The sequence below is a fragment of the Scardinius erythrophthalmus genome (genome assembly GCF_964197995.2).
Source record: "Scardinius erythrophthalmus genome assembly, chromosome: 6".
NCBI classification, from domain to species: Eukaryota; Metazoa; Chordata; class Actinopteri; order Cypriniformes; family Leuciscidae; genus Scardinius; species Scardinius erythrophthalmus.
Genome location: NC_138226.1, coordinates 41,127,693 through 41,142,716, shown reverse-complemented (window position 1 = coordinate 41,142,716; position 15,024 = coordinate 41,127,693). Strand labels below are relative to the sequence as shown.

Genomic DNA, 15,024 nt, shown 5'->3' with positions numbered 1-15,024 from the left:
TTATTTAATGATACAAGTAAAAATATAATAAATATGTAATATAGAACACATAATTAGCTAAATACTCTCTATAGCTATTTTTTTCTTGCCAACTATGTGCTAACTTATAGCATATATTATGTTTATTAAATGGCTTTCCTGAGGTAAATGTGACATAATTGTTCTCCAGCTATGTTATTGACCTCTTCACACTGATGAAAAACACTGATTGATCGATATTATGTATGAGGAATATACATTTCGGTAAGTTGTACTGTATCTTTCAGTGTTCATTCATGTTTTTTTACTATTATTAGCTAGTAGATATGATCGGTTCACGTCACATTTACAAGCGCCAAAACGGTATTTATTGTATGAATTTCGTAATAAAATTGACAGAATCTGAGAGCTGAGTTTTTTATATCATAAAGTAACTTGCTCTGTTTAGTCTGTCGGTCTCCGTGGCCTCTTTGCTTCGCGATTTTTCTGTGCGTGTGAAAACTGCGTGTGTCTCACGGTGAATGCGTGAGAGTTGGCAGCTCTAGCAGAAAGAGAGGAAAACAGTCGAAAAAGAAAGAAGGCAGACCTCAACTAAAACAGCTGGAACTTCTGGAACTAAAACTTCTGTTTCGGTGGTGACTGGCAGCTCTGTTTGGTGTCTTGACTTCACACTCTTGATTGATAAAGTAAAAGTCCAAGTCCGCGACGACCGTTGTTTCTCTGGCGCTGCACTTCTTTGAATCGCGAACTTCAGTAGAGTCTATAAACTGATTGGCCGTAAAATGAACCAATCACAAGACATCTATAGGGGGGGCACCTGGGGTGGCCAATCGAATTTCAGGGGGGGGCGGTGCCCCCCCTGGCCACCACGTAGACCCGCCCCTGGGCTAGGTCTATGCTATATAGCTGCTATATACCGTTAAATGCAGGGGGGGGGGGGGGGGGGGGGCTTGTGAAATATTATTGAGCCGTCCACGTTTTACACCAGTACGTTACTATTCTGGAGAGATGATCTTGCCGTCTGTCTTTGAGGAGGAATATCAAAAACAAAACAAGGAAGTTCAGAAGAGGCGTGTCCACAAACTACTTTCGATCTGTAGTGTATATTAATGTTACAAATAAATATTCGTAGAAAGCATTTATATCTTCACCGGGAACACTACGTAGACTTCACTGAAGGTAATAACAAGACTGGACCGTAACTTATTATTGATATATTTTCTGACATGAAGCCTCGCAGTGACGAGATGAGTTTTGCTCACTTGCACGATCGATATTGTCATTGTTTTTCTAAACCGCGACTAGACGCGCAGCATAATATGTTTATTTTTATTTTATTATTACTATTTTTTTGAGTAGGGGAGAGCCGGGACGATTGAAACGCGGGACGGATGAGTGCAGGACAGTGGTGTGGTAAGTGAATTATTTCGTTCGGTAGTTTTTTTTTTTTTTTTTTTTTGACTAACAAGTTGTATTATTGTTTCATGATACGGAAGGTGTATTAGTAGCTACTGCAACACATCCTTAAGTGTGCATTGTGCAATATCAGAGTTTTTCTACATGGAGAGGCTGCAGACCACCATTGCATACACACAAAACATCGCCTGACGACACTTCCGACGCATAAGTTGTGATTTATAAAAACAAACTTGCAGTAGGGGTAAAATCTTCGCACCTGCACGCAAACTCAGACCCATGCGTATACGAACGTTTTGGAGATGGAGTAGTTTGGCGACATCTATGGTGAGCTGGAGTATCTCTTTTTGGTCACTAATCTAAAGAAAATTATACATATAGGCCTACATACCAGGGGCGTAGCCAGAATTTTATTTTTGGGGGGGGCAATCTTAAAATGAGGGGGCAACTAATATATTTAAATATATAGGCCTATATATATATATATATATATATATATATATATATATATATATATATATATATATATAGGCTATATATAAATATAGCCTAGGCTAGCGACATAGCTCGGCGATTATTATCTTTAACGTGAAGTAGCCTACGAGGGCGATTATAAAGTGTCAATCATGTCATCTTACTCAGCAAATATATAAAGAGTTTGGTTCCAAAATTAAATATATAGCCTATATATATTTATAGGCCTATATATATATGCTATATATAGGCTATATATAGGCTATATATATATATATATATATATATATATATATATATATATATATATATATATATATATATATATATATATATTTAGTTCCCGCAAAAATCTGTATTGTAGGCTATCTGGTCGGTGTTAAAGTCCATTTTTAATTTTTCGTAAAATGCGATATCCGTGCAGTCAGCGCACCATTCCACGCTTTGTAACCCGTAACGGCGGCGCTTTGAAAAAACCCGGCATCCTAGTTTCCCTTCTACTTTGTAATCCACGAAATAATAATAATAATAATAATAATAATAATAATAATAATAATAATAGCCTAATAATAATAATTTTGACGGCACTGGTGACCCACTGGTGATTTTCTGCGGTGGGGGAGAAACGTAGCCATGATCGAAATCTAATAATTTAGGCTACTTGAGGAGATTAAGAAGATGAGGCACGCGGGAGGAGGACAAAATCTCGACTGTTGCTTGTTCTCACCATAGACTGTAAAAAAATGGTTCTCACACGACAGCATCAAACTTCTGTCACGCTGAAATGTTGACCCCAGGGGATCTTTTGAAAAACTTTCAATTGTTTTACTCAAAGTCAACGAAAAACCAAGCAGGACCAAGCCATTTTACAGCTGATCGCTGTAAAAAAAAGTTCAGGAGGTATTTCTTAGGGATGGTGATTTAATGTCGGCTATTTTTAGTCCAGTGCCTGTATAAGATTAGTATTGACCAAGTTCCGAGGCTGTCATATGTGGATCAACTTACTTTGTTGTGTATTTCAACAGTTAAAATATGAAAAATAATTTGTGTATTGATTCAATGGATTAATTGCATTTTGGAAAAAAAAAGTGTCATGAATTTATTGCATTTTGAGGGGAAACTAATCCTTTATTATATTTTAGAATATTTGAAAATCAAATATGGATTTAAATGTTTTTTTTATTATTTTTATAACCTAAATATGCTATGTGAAAGTTTGAAACAAAAAATAGTGGTTTTCATCTTTCCACTCTCTTGGTAAAGAAAACACATTATTACTCAAATTAATCATAATGGATTTAAATGTGTGGTCATCACTGGTTGTGAAGGCGGTTCATCAATTGCAAACAAGTCATTGCCCATTGTGCCGATCTGAGTCGAAGTCTCACCGCTATTCCTGTGATGAAATATACGTTTCTGTCTCCTAGCCGCTTCACTCGCTGTCGTCTTGTAGTAAGCTGAAGCAAACTCAGATGTAGATGGCTTATTTTCAACTTCTCGCTCATCTTTTCGTGCGTAATATTGCACTTTGCACAACGCTGCCATTCACCGCATGAACTCTCGATAATCTTCACGCGAAGATGACGGCATAGGTTACGCACAACACGTCAAATCAAGTTTGAAAACAGCCGCATTTTACCGCGCAGTATTTTGATTGGTCAATCTATCAATTAGACTAACACATCAACAATTTCTTATTTTTATTATTTTATTTTAAGCAATCAGAAATATGAGGGGGCCGGACATGTAAATGAGGGGGCCTAGGCCCACCCAGGCCCCCTCGTGGCTACGCCACTGCTACATACATTATACGCATATAGCTTATCTAACGGCAGATGAAGTAAAACTGTAAAACTTCATTATGAGTCATACATACAATAACAATAAATTCACAATAACAGTTTAAAAAATAAAATAATGATTTAAACTACGTTTTACTTCTGATATAAAAATTGATTAAATATGCCATTCTCATTAATGGTGTTAAACATTTAAACTACATGAAATCATTACTGAGAAGTTACAACATTTTTATATTCAATAAATAGAAATATTCGTTGTGGATGCAATGCTTTATAACACTTTTTCTGTGGCATGCTGTATTTTAATGTTTTAACCACAGAGATAATTGCTTATCATGATAATAACAGATTGTCTGAGAAAATAGTTTTGTGGAAATAATGCACAACAAGGTCTATCTGTTTCCATTCAAAATATAAATCAATTAAATACTATTTGGCCAGTGGAAAAGATTGAGAAAAACTTTATCTGAAATGTATTTTACACTATTTAATTTATTTATTCAAAAACAAGGCAAGGATAGGCAACTAAATGATTGTTATTAATGAAATGTGACATCCGTATCTCATACTTTCCTAATGTCTGGTACCGTTAAACAAGTTATCACATGGATGAATAATCATACGCAAATGATAAGCAGATGAGGATATGCATAGTACAACTAGGCGTTGTATGCTCCATATATGGTTATTTTGGGGTGTACTTTAAAGGAGAACTCCGGTAAATTTTAACATTGAGCTCATTTTTTGGTAAATTTGGAGTGCTGTCAATACAGAGAACAACGACAAAAATCTGTGTTTCCTACACCATGTTATCCTCTTTTTAAAATTTGCACCCTGTTGACTTCAAGTCAACATCCTGTTTTCGGTCGAAGGCCATAGTAATCGATTGTCGAGTTCACGCGCATAGGTTTAGTTACCTATGATCACGCGCGTGAACTCGACAATCGATTACTATGGCCTTCGACCGAAAACAGGATGTAAATACAGGTATGTGCGCTGGCTGAAATAACATCATTTTTATTCATATCTTGCACATCTCCTGCAGTCAGATTAACCCGTGTTAACTCTGAAGGAATCACTCACATGACCTGTGCACTTGTAATGACACATCAAGGATGTTAAGAGGCTAAAAGCAGGTTTAAAACTTGCCCCATTGAAGTCAACAGGGTGCAAATTTTAAAAAGAGGATAACATGGTGTAGGCAACACAGATTTTTGTCGTTGTTCTCTGTATTGACAGCACTCCAAATTTACAAAAAAAATTGCTCAATGTTAAAATTGACCGGAGTTCTCCTTTAAGATATACTTTCGTTATTAATTTTTCTACATGCCACTTAATTTACTGCATACCAATAGTGTAATCTTTAACCATGGGTCACAAAAGCTCTCTTCAACCATCTCACATGTGCGTTATGTTTCATTTCCTAGAGGACAACTTAAGACAGCTCTCTACAACACGTCATAGACACTTATGAGACACCATGAACCAAGATTCAGAGCGTAAGTAGTTACCACAGTAAAAGCAGAGATAGTCATATGAAAAAAAAGTCTGCATTACACTGATTAAAAGTGAAGTTGCCCAAAAAAGTACTTGCTACACTATAGAATATGCCGTTCTTGAATCTTATGAAATCACGTTCTCCCTTGTGAGCAGTTATCATGTTATAATCTCTCTACCAGGTGCTCGGTTTGTGGACGCCCACTGGGCGAAACTTGTCCAGAGAGTACAGATGGTGATGCCGATAGCGGATGAGCTGAAGTCCATTGACATGCTGGATTGGGAGCCGTACTGTAAGATCAAAGCAGCAAATACTAACCAGGAGAAAATGAGAGAGTTATATGAAGTGTTGCACTCTGGAGGAGACGAGGTTAAATCTGCCTTTTATTCTAGACTGGAACAGCATGAGCCATCTCTGCTCACAGACTTAGGTAAGAGCACACTAATTTTGGCTATTATACCACATGTGTCTAGACCTACAGTATATACTGAGATATGTACTGTTAAAATATGTACTTTTACAGGCATTGCAAAAATTGCAGAAGCTCTTGTAGAAACCTTAAATATTTTGTCTTAATTTTCCATCTTGTTAACTTATTTCTGTCAGGACCACTATCATCAAATACGATTGACAATTAGCATATGTTGTGGACTGGAGGTATGGTTCTGTGCTGGGCAAGAACTCCCAGTGCAGCGATGCAGCCTAGCATGGCAGGGTTCCCGCGGGGTCTTAAAAAAAGTCTAAAATTCGGAAATTTAAACTTAAGGCCTTAAAACGTCTTAAAAACGGCCAGATTTTCATCTGAGGTCTTAAATTTAATTTAGTCAGGTCTAAAAAAGGTTTTACCCTCGCTCATTTCCAGAAACGCTGGCCGCAGAAAGTTATTACAAAGTAGAAAGTTATTACAAGTAGCAAAAAAGTATCGAATCGTAGCTTACAAAGCGGAGCTCTAGAGCAGGGGTCTCCAACATGTCGCTCGTGAGCTACCAGTAGCTCGTGGCCTGATTTGAGGTCGCTCAGCAAGGGGCCTTTCACATATCGCGTCTTTTGCGTGCTCAAGTTCGTTATTTCAAATGTAGGCGTGCGGCAAGCGCGCTCATAATAGAAGCGATGCGGCTGTTTTTTCCAGGTGGAGCGAGATGAAAAAATCGCAACTTTTTTCCGCAAGCGCACCGCAGGTCATGTGACAAGAACCAACCAATCAGCTTCACCCTTTCCGTCTTCTCTGTAAATAAATCTTGAAGCAGAGCTACAGCAAGCGTTTATAGGTGGTGGAAATCCATTAGCTACTACAACAACCATAGATATATACATAATAAAGGCTAGATGTCTCGTCCGCGCTGCTGGCCAATGGAGGTCGACGTCCGCACCTGGCGGCCATCTTGCCACAGTCAGCTCGCTCACTCGTAACATTGTGTTTTAATGGTGCATGTACTTTTTAAATAACCATAACTTGCTAAATTTTCTACCGATTTTCAAACGGTTTGGTTTGTTATAAACGTCAGAGATGTAGATATGACACTGCATACTTATGAATAATTACAATATGATTTCCTTGTGAAAATAACATTGAACAGAACAGATAGGTGCAATGAATATACACACGCACAAGGTATTTATGTTATTTATGTTAAATCAATATATAGGCTACTAAAACTCAGTGTACAGAATGGCAACATGAGATACAGTATGTATATATATATATATATATACTTTTATAATATGAATATTACTATTATAATAAAATAATTTTAATTATGACATGTTTATTTTAACTTCTTCAGGGTTGGGCCATTTCTAGGCTGAAAAGAATTCTGCCTCTCCCACTGATGTAAAATTGCAGGGTAGCCGCTAAACTGTAACGTTAGCTGCTACTAGGTCTCACTCAAATCTTCTTGTTATTAGCCAGCTAGGCTAATAACTACAACCACATCCACAAAGATTGTAATTTAGACAAAAGATTAGTTGTCATAAAATCGTTATTGGTGTCAGTAAAACCTATACAATTGAACAGCTCGATTGTGGTCTCAGCCTTGATAACTTGCCCAAGTAGCCGTGATACACAACTATGGTGCACGATTAAGTCGTTTTTTCGAAAAGAAAAGCTGCAATGTCAACATGTTCAAGCATCCAGAATTATAGCCACATTAATAACGTTTGTAAGAAACCAAACCGTTTGTAAATCCGTCAAGATTTCAGCGAGATAAAGAGTATTTGTGTTTGTGCAGATCACTCACCTTACATCAGGTACCACAGAGAAAGCTTGCCTGTGACAAGATGGCCGCCGGTGATGACGTTAGAGACATCCAGCCTTTATTATGACGGTTTGGTTTCGTGATGTTCAGACATCACGGTTCGGTACGAGTTCGGTACAATGGAGGGAAAAGCAGAACAAAAATGTAGAAGGCTTGTCCATGTCTCAGGCTGTAGGCTACCACCAAAGGAAAATAAATTACTTAAGCCCTGTATTTTTTAAATAAGTTTTATTGATAAAGTAAAGGCATAGAACCAGTTTATTTGTAGTGCACTGACAATAGTTTTATATAATTAGTTTATTAATTAAATTAATAAAAAAGACAAAAAGACCTTGATATATGTTTGGTAATTGTACCTGAATGAATTGAAAATTAATTTGCTACATTTCAGATGAATATATTTGTTTTCCTTAAAAATGTAATTAACAGTAACTTAAACACTTTGCATTTTGAATGATGTCCTGTATAAACAAAATGACAGACGGAGTATGTTTTTATGTTTCCACTGTTCGATCGCGCCCGCGCCTCACACACGCACACAAATATAAGTAAACACTTTGCGACTTTTCGATCGTGCCCGTGCCTCTCTCTCTCTCTCTCTCTCTCTCTCTCTCGCTCTCTCTCGCTGTCTCTCTCTCTCTCTCTCTCTCTCTCTCTCTCTCTCTCTCACACACACACACAACATATTCCAGCATTGCAATCTTAACATCGCGCTTTCAGAGCTAAGGCGGGGCTACAGATTAGGTGTCCCTAAAGAACCCGCGTATCTAACAGTAGTTCCGCATTACATTAATTAATTTGCATGCGAGTTTTATTTATTTTTATACCGTGTATTCTCCGTGTAAATTTATGCACCGAACAGTGACGCCCGTACCGTTTCAGTTCAATACGAATACATGTACCGTTCCACCCCTATACATCATGCTTATTTAAATGATGTATACAGTTGTACAAAAAAATACATAATGTTCCATTTGAACTAAGATTACAATTTTAACACATAATGAAAATGTGCATGAGTTTCAGATGAATTTACAGGTTTCAATATTCATACTACTGTATGTTTGCTTATGACTCAGTAAAGCCCTGACATTCGGTTCTATTTATTTAATGAATCATAATGCGATCGTATTATTCAATGCACTATTATTATGTTTGAGACATAAACCACTGGTCGATGACCATAATGTTTGTATAAACTGTAGGTAACTGGTAAAATGTACATCTAGGTCATAAAAACTGTAATATTTTCTTCTCAGCCATGTCAAAAATTGTCCGTGAGCGAAATCTCCTCCCATCCATTGTCGGATTGGCCTTTCGCAAGGATTCCTGGGTAGTAAAAGTGTGTGGAGCCTGCATCTATGTGGGTTTCGTGGAAGAGGGTACAAAGGGGGCGCTGCTGAGCACACTTCAGATTGTTAAAATCCTGAATGGGACGAATGGAATTTTTATAAAGAATTATTTAAAGGCTGAAATATTTGAGGTTTATCTTTTTATAAAACCTTTTTTGTCAACTTTATTTGTACTTGTACATGTTAGTAGATTACATGTTGCAAGACACTTTTAAAATCTGGCCATTATTTTAATGTTTATGGAAACAAAAAGTGCACATTGATGGTAATTTTATTTGTTATTTGCTGGTTAATACGTTGTGTAGGTCTTAAATTTCAATCTTTATGATCTTAAAATGTCTTAAAAAGGTCTTAAATTTGACCTACTGAAACCTGCAAGAACCCTGCATGGATAAGAGCAGGGAGAGCAGCAATAACCCCCTTTAGGGTAAACAGAACAGAACCAACATGAATGTATTGCAGATGTCATTAATGTCAATATTTTAATGTACAACATAATTCAAGAATTTAGTCTGATTCAAAGGGGAATTAGAAGGCCAAATACAGACTGGCGAGAGGTGGAGCTGGGGATGGAGAAGGGCAATTTGCTCCTGATAAAAGCGATAGCTGTTGATAATACTGAAGGAGCTGATATATGAATAGAGTGATAGGCGTCGTATTCCTATAGGTAGACGTGGATCGGCTGAGAGTCTTTGCTTTTTGAACAGGAAGTAGAAAATTGCTCTACAAAATGCAAAAATAACTAATTTCCACTTATGGATAGACTTTATGAGTACTTTTAGTGTTTTCAATGATGTGCAGTCTGTACATATTTTTTCTCTTCTCAAAAAATGTGAATCACCAATACTGTTAGCTTAGGGCAGTTGTGGCACAAACCTTACATTGGCTGGTGATCTAATACATTTCTTCAGCAATAGACAGATAGACAGCGAGATAGATAGATAGATATGAAATGTTTGAAAATATATGTGAAATGCCTTAATCAATATATCAATTAATAAACGACTGAATGTATCAAGTGTGTCTAATGTTCTACAGGCTCCACAGGACATCACACACATTCCTCAAAAACACATTCCTCAGGTGACTGAATTATATAATAATATGTTTTAAATATTGCACTCCATCCACCTTGTAATTTAGTTGGTATTTGTCTGCTCTGGAATTTATTACAGTAATACATTTAAAAAAAAAAAAAAAAAAAAAAAATCTAACTCTTTGAACATTGACCTTTTCTACAGAAATCAGCTCAGTGATTCACAAATATATGAAGCGGATCTGCAGCGAGTATCAGTATGTGACTGAGTATAACTCACTGCCTGGTGAACATGTGCTGCTGTCTGAGCGCTTCACACAACCTCTGATCCTTCAGAAACATAGAGATGAAAAAGAGCGAGAAGAAGAGATCCGCTCCAGTGGAGAGAGCTTCCAGCAGGTCCTCAGCTCCAGGAGCAGTGGAGACTCTGTCCATCTCAGCTCTCTGTTCGACCCAGATGACCACGGGATCAGTCCTAGATCTGTGATACTGCAGGGAAATTCTGGAAACGGGAAATCTTTCACTGTGCAGAAGATCATGATGGACTGGGCATCTGGTGACCTCTACAAAGGGCGGTTTGATATTGTGTTCCACTTAAAGTGTAAAGAAATAAATCGCATTCCTGGCGAGAAGAGTTTGGTGGAGATCTTGAGTTGCAGTTGTAATTTATCATCACATGAGATCTCACAGATTTTACAGCAGTCGCCAGAGAAGGTGCTTGTGGTCATTGATGGATTTGATGAGCTGAAACTCACACAGGACATTATTGACACGTCAGCACACACTGATCTGCTTCAGAAAGCCCCACCTGTGGACACTCTTTGTGCCCTGCTGAGGGGTCGAATCCTGCCAGAGTCTCTCCTGCTGGTCTCCTCCAGATCTACAGCTGCGGACACACTCAGTAATCTGCTCAAAGGACCTCAGCGTTTCTCTGAGATTGTGGGATTTTCAGAAAAGGGGGTGGAGGAGTACTTCCAGAAGTTTTTTCAAAATGAGGACCATTTCAGGGAGGCTTATACATATGTGAAGGCAAATGAAACCCTCATCACTGCCTGCTCAATCCCTGTCGTCTGCTGGATCATCTGCACAACTATCCAGGAGCGATTCAAATATGGTGCAAATAAGACAAGCGGACTGGAAACCACCACCTCCATCTACGTGGACTTTGTGTGCACTCTTCTGGAGCATCACTGCCAGGGTTTGAGTCAGTCCGTCCCGACCCTGCTGAGGAGTCTGGGTCAGCTGGCAGAGAGAGGGATGCAGGAACAGCAAGTCCTGCTGGATGAGAAAAGTGTGAATGAAACCATTTCAGACCCTGCTGGAAAAACATTCTTGTGCAAGTTCCTGTTTAAGAGAAGAATCTACCAGGAGACGATGTTCAGTTTCATGCATCTCAGCTTTCAGGAGTTCTTCACTGCTCTGTACTATGTCCTTCTGGATGAAGAAGAGTCCCTGGGAAAACTTACAAGGTCACTTTCAATGGATAGTTCCTCAAAACCACGTTTTGCAGCTGTGGTGCAATTTGCATTTGGTTTGTTGAATAAGGATGTGAGACTCACACTTAAAAAACATGGTCTGTTCATTCATCCAGAAACACAGGCTGATCTGAAAGAATGGATTTTGGAAAAGTCCTCGTCTTCGGAAGCAGTATGTTTTGTTCTTCACTGTCTCTATGAACTTCATGAAGAAGACTTTGTGAAAGAAGTAATGGAATCCTGGAAAATGATTAATCTATGTAGTGAATTCCTCAGAAGAACAGACGTCTGTGCCCTGTTGTTCTGCTCTCAGTGCTGTCAGAGCATTGAAGAAATTTCTAGTTTGTTTTTAACATCAGAACATTTTTCAATGATTTTGCCTGAACTTCACAAGTTTAAAAAAGCAAGGTAAATGCGTTGGTCTAAAACAGATATTTGGTGGCTGTAATTTATATCTAATCTCTAATCTGCTGTTGCAAGTTAAATTTAATTAGTCTGTACAGTGATGTTCTGGATTTTATTTTGAAGCTTGGCTATAATAGATCCATCAGACTCTGATCTCGGTAAACTGATCAACGCTACGAGAGTACAGACCCTGAGCTCACTGAGGTAATGTTTTAAAATATATTTTATACATTTGATGTGTTTTATGCACACGTGCTATCATCCTTTAATGTGCTTTTGTTTAACTTTTAGTTCATGTATATATTTTTTTCTGTGCTTTGGTTTGCAGTGTTTGTGTAGACACCTGGCAATTGAATCCTTGCCACCTACTCAATCTGTCAATCCACAAAGAGCCGTCCAGGTGAAGAACAAGTGAATTGTTTCTTTCTATATATATATATATTTTGTTTAACCAATTATATCATCATCTTGTTCTCCCGTTTATCTGGAATATTTGGTCTCCACAATCTAATAGATTATAATTCTAATAGTAATAATGCAACTAAATTGGTCACCATTAATCATAATTAAAAATAAAAAAAAATAGAGACAACAACTTGAATCTTTTTTAAATTCTTTTTTTAATAGTATCTGCATAGAGATTGGCCTGCTTCACTATCCGGATTTGGAATCATTCAGTCTCACCTTTCCACACTCAGAGATAATCAATAACAACTGGACCAGACTTTTTCAGACAATTCACCAAAGGGATTCAGAAGCATTACTGTTATTTCTCTATTCCTTCTCTATCCTGAACAAGATGGTAATGAGAGTGAAGTGTCTAACTAAGAGGTTGTCTGTCTGGACCCTCCAGATGACCCAGAACTGCCCCAGTCTAACCGAACTCACGTGAGAAACATCTGGAATCACCTCTGTCCTGTTTCTATGTGAATTTGCCTGTTGATGAGAACTGTGTCTAATATTCAAAGGAAAATTCTGTCATCATTTACTCATGTTGTTCCAAAACTGTTTTCTTCTGAGGAACACAACAGAAGTAATTTTAAAGAATGCTTGTGTAACACAGTTTCAGATCCCATGGACTTCCACTGTTTGGACAAGAAATGCAATGAATCAAAACTGTTTTTTACCAGCATTATTCAAAATATCTTCTTCTGTGTTCTGCAGAAGAAAGAAAGACACAGATATGAATGACATGGCAGAGTTTAATTTTATTATTATATTAATTTATTATTATTATTTTATTATTTGTATTTATTTATCTTGGCAGTTTAGCTCTTGCTATATCAGATAACCTTACAAAGCAAAAGAAACCACCCATCTGTAGTTCATGGCCTTCATCCAATTAAATTGTAATGGAATTGTTTAAATGAATGTGTAATAAGCAAATGTGAAGAATGCATTATCAATCTTAATCATTTTATCTGTATAATGTATTTCCACATCTAGGGTAGATGCTGAGTACTTATTAGAGGAGGATGGAATTGAGATCTTGAAGAGCTCAAACACAAGACCAAGTTGTGTGATGACATTTATCGGGTTTGTATTGGTTTATCATTATATAGATTTTGCATGCAATTAAAGGAGAGTTCAGCTTACAAGCTTTAAAAAGGAGACAAAATCACCATAAAAGAACGACTTTTGAGGCATATTCCATGTTTTCTGAAGTCACATAATATTTTTTTGTTTTATTAAGTTAAGTTTAATTAAGTTTGAGAATTGTTATTCATACATTAAGTTTTCTTTACATCCACCCTAGATCTCGTAGTTCATTAACAATTCAATAACAACTTAAATGTTATAACAATAATTAAAAGCAAATATCAGGTTTGTTAAAGACTCTGTACTGATGCTGTGCTTTGTGCTTTCTGATTATGAAGGTTCATTTGCAATAACCCGGTTCAAAAATGCACATATGTTGATTACGGCCTCTTCTCCGCCTTCAATGAACGGTCTGACTGCAACCAGAAGGTGAAGATTCTTCTGAATGATCAGGGCTTTTCTATGGAGACTGTTAGAAAGTAAGTTAAGACTGAGATTAACACTAAGAAAGCACCAATAAAAAATGAGAACTGTAATATGACCTGAGCCAGTAACACAAAAGTTTTCTTATGATTTATACAATTTCATTTGAACATTGCATACTAAATGTTGATCCTATCCTACAGGTCAGCTTGTTCATATTTCTCTGTCATGATTTATCTCTTGTCTCTCCATTTCTAAGGCCCTTGTTTTCCGAACCAAAGAGGAGAAAACGGGACTAATGGTACAGCATTACAAATAAGAGAAAACTGCAAAAGCAGCATCGTTATCTGGAGCTGTGGAAGTGAATAAAGACACCAAACAACTCTAAACTCATTTACATGCATTGTAATCATAATAGTCGTGAGTCAACTTGTTTGTATAGATTTTTCCAAGCGTCTTTACAGAGTTTTATGATGTTGATGCTTTGACTAAATATATTACTTTAGAGCAGAATGATTTTTTAGAGTGATGTTTATTTGCATTTGACATTTGCTTCATATAGATCATATGACAGTGATTGTATTAAATTAAATTATATATAGTTGTTGGGGTTGTTCATTTATGCTGTGATTTTAAATTGTAAAGGTTTTGTACAATTTATAAAATGTTGGTGTACTAACAAGCCTATTTACTAATTGATGATGTTTATTACTGCTAACACACACACACACACACACACACGCGCGCACTAATAAATATCAATTTAAGAAAAGCCATAATACATAATAGGCTACTAAAAATATTTAGTCCCCGTGTGCCAGCCAAAGGCCACTGTGAAAAACGTAATAATTTAATTTTGATTGCTGGAATGTTAAACTTCTCATTGATGTGTTTGGTGTAAACTTATGTCTTGTATAAATGTGATGGTTTTATATAGTTTGTCGGCTAAGAGTCGAAAAGTCTGTATTATTCCTCCATGTGTAAAATAAAATATGAAAAAAATAAAATAATTCTGAGTGGTAATGACAGTTAAATTTGTCAATGAATTAAAACCTGTCATTTACTTACTGTAAAAACTGTTACTTAGATTCAACAAAAAAAAATTAAGGCAACATTTTCCAACTACTTGTTGCAAGTTTAGTGAACTAACTGATATTTTGAGTAAGGACAACTTAATAATGTGCATTTCAATGTATGCAAAAATATTAAGTAGCATTTTCAGAAAAAAAAAACAATAAATTGAGTACAATCAATGTAAAACATATCAGCATATTATACACATTAGACTTAATTAAAATAGGTAACATTTAAATGAAAAAATACTAGTTAATGTCTTCTGATTTATTAATTTTGACCAATTTGCCCTTTCT

The 15,024-nt window shown here is 36.7% G+C and overlaps 1 protein-coding gene across 1 annotated transcript; it reads left to right on the top strand.

The window, feature by feature from the left end:
• Nucleotides 1–5,151: 5,151 nt before the first annotated feature.
• Nucleotides 5,152–13,953, top strand: LOC308691851 (NACHT, LRR and PYD domains-containing protein 1 homolog; the record flags this gene model as incomplete). The annotated part of the gene is made up of 6 exons (XM_081367416.1): nucleotides 5,152–5,170; nucleotides 5,351–5,599; nucleotides 9,815–9,859; nucleotides 10,018–11,281; nucleotides 13,570–13,710; nucleotides 13,914–13,953. The coding sequence occupies 6 exons, from the start codon at nucleotides 5,152–5,154 to the stop codon at nucleotides 13,951–13,953; spliced, it is 1,758 nt and encodes a 585-aa protein (XP_081223542.1).
• Nucleotides 13,954–15,024: the final 1,071 nt, after the last annotated feature.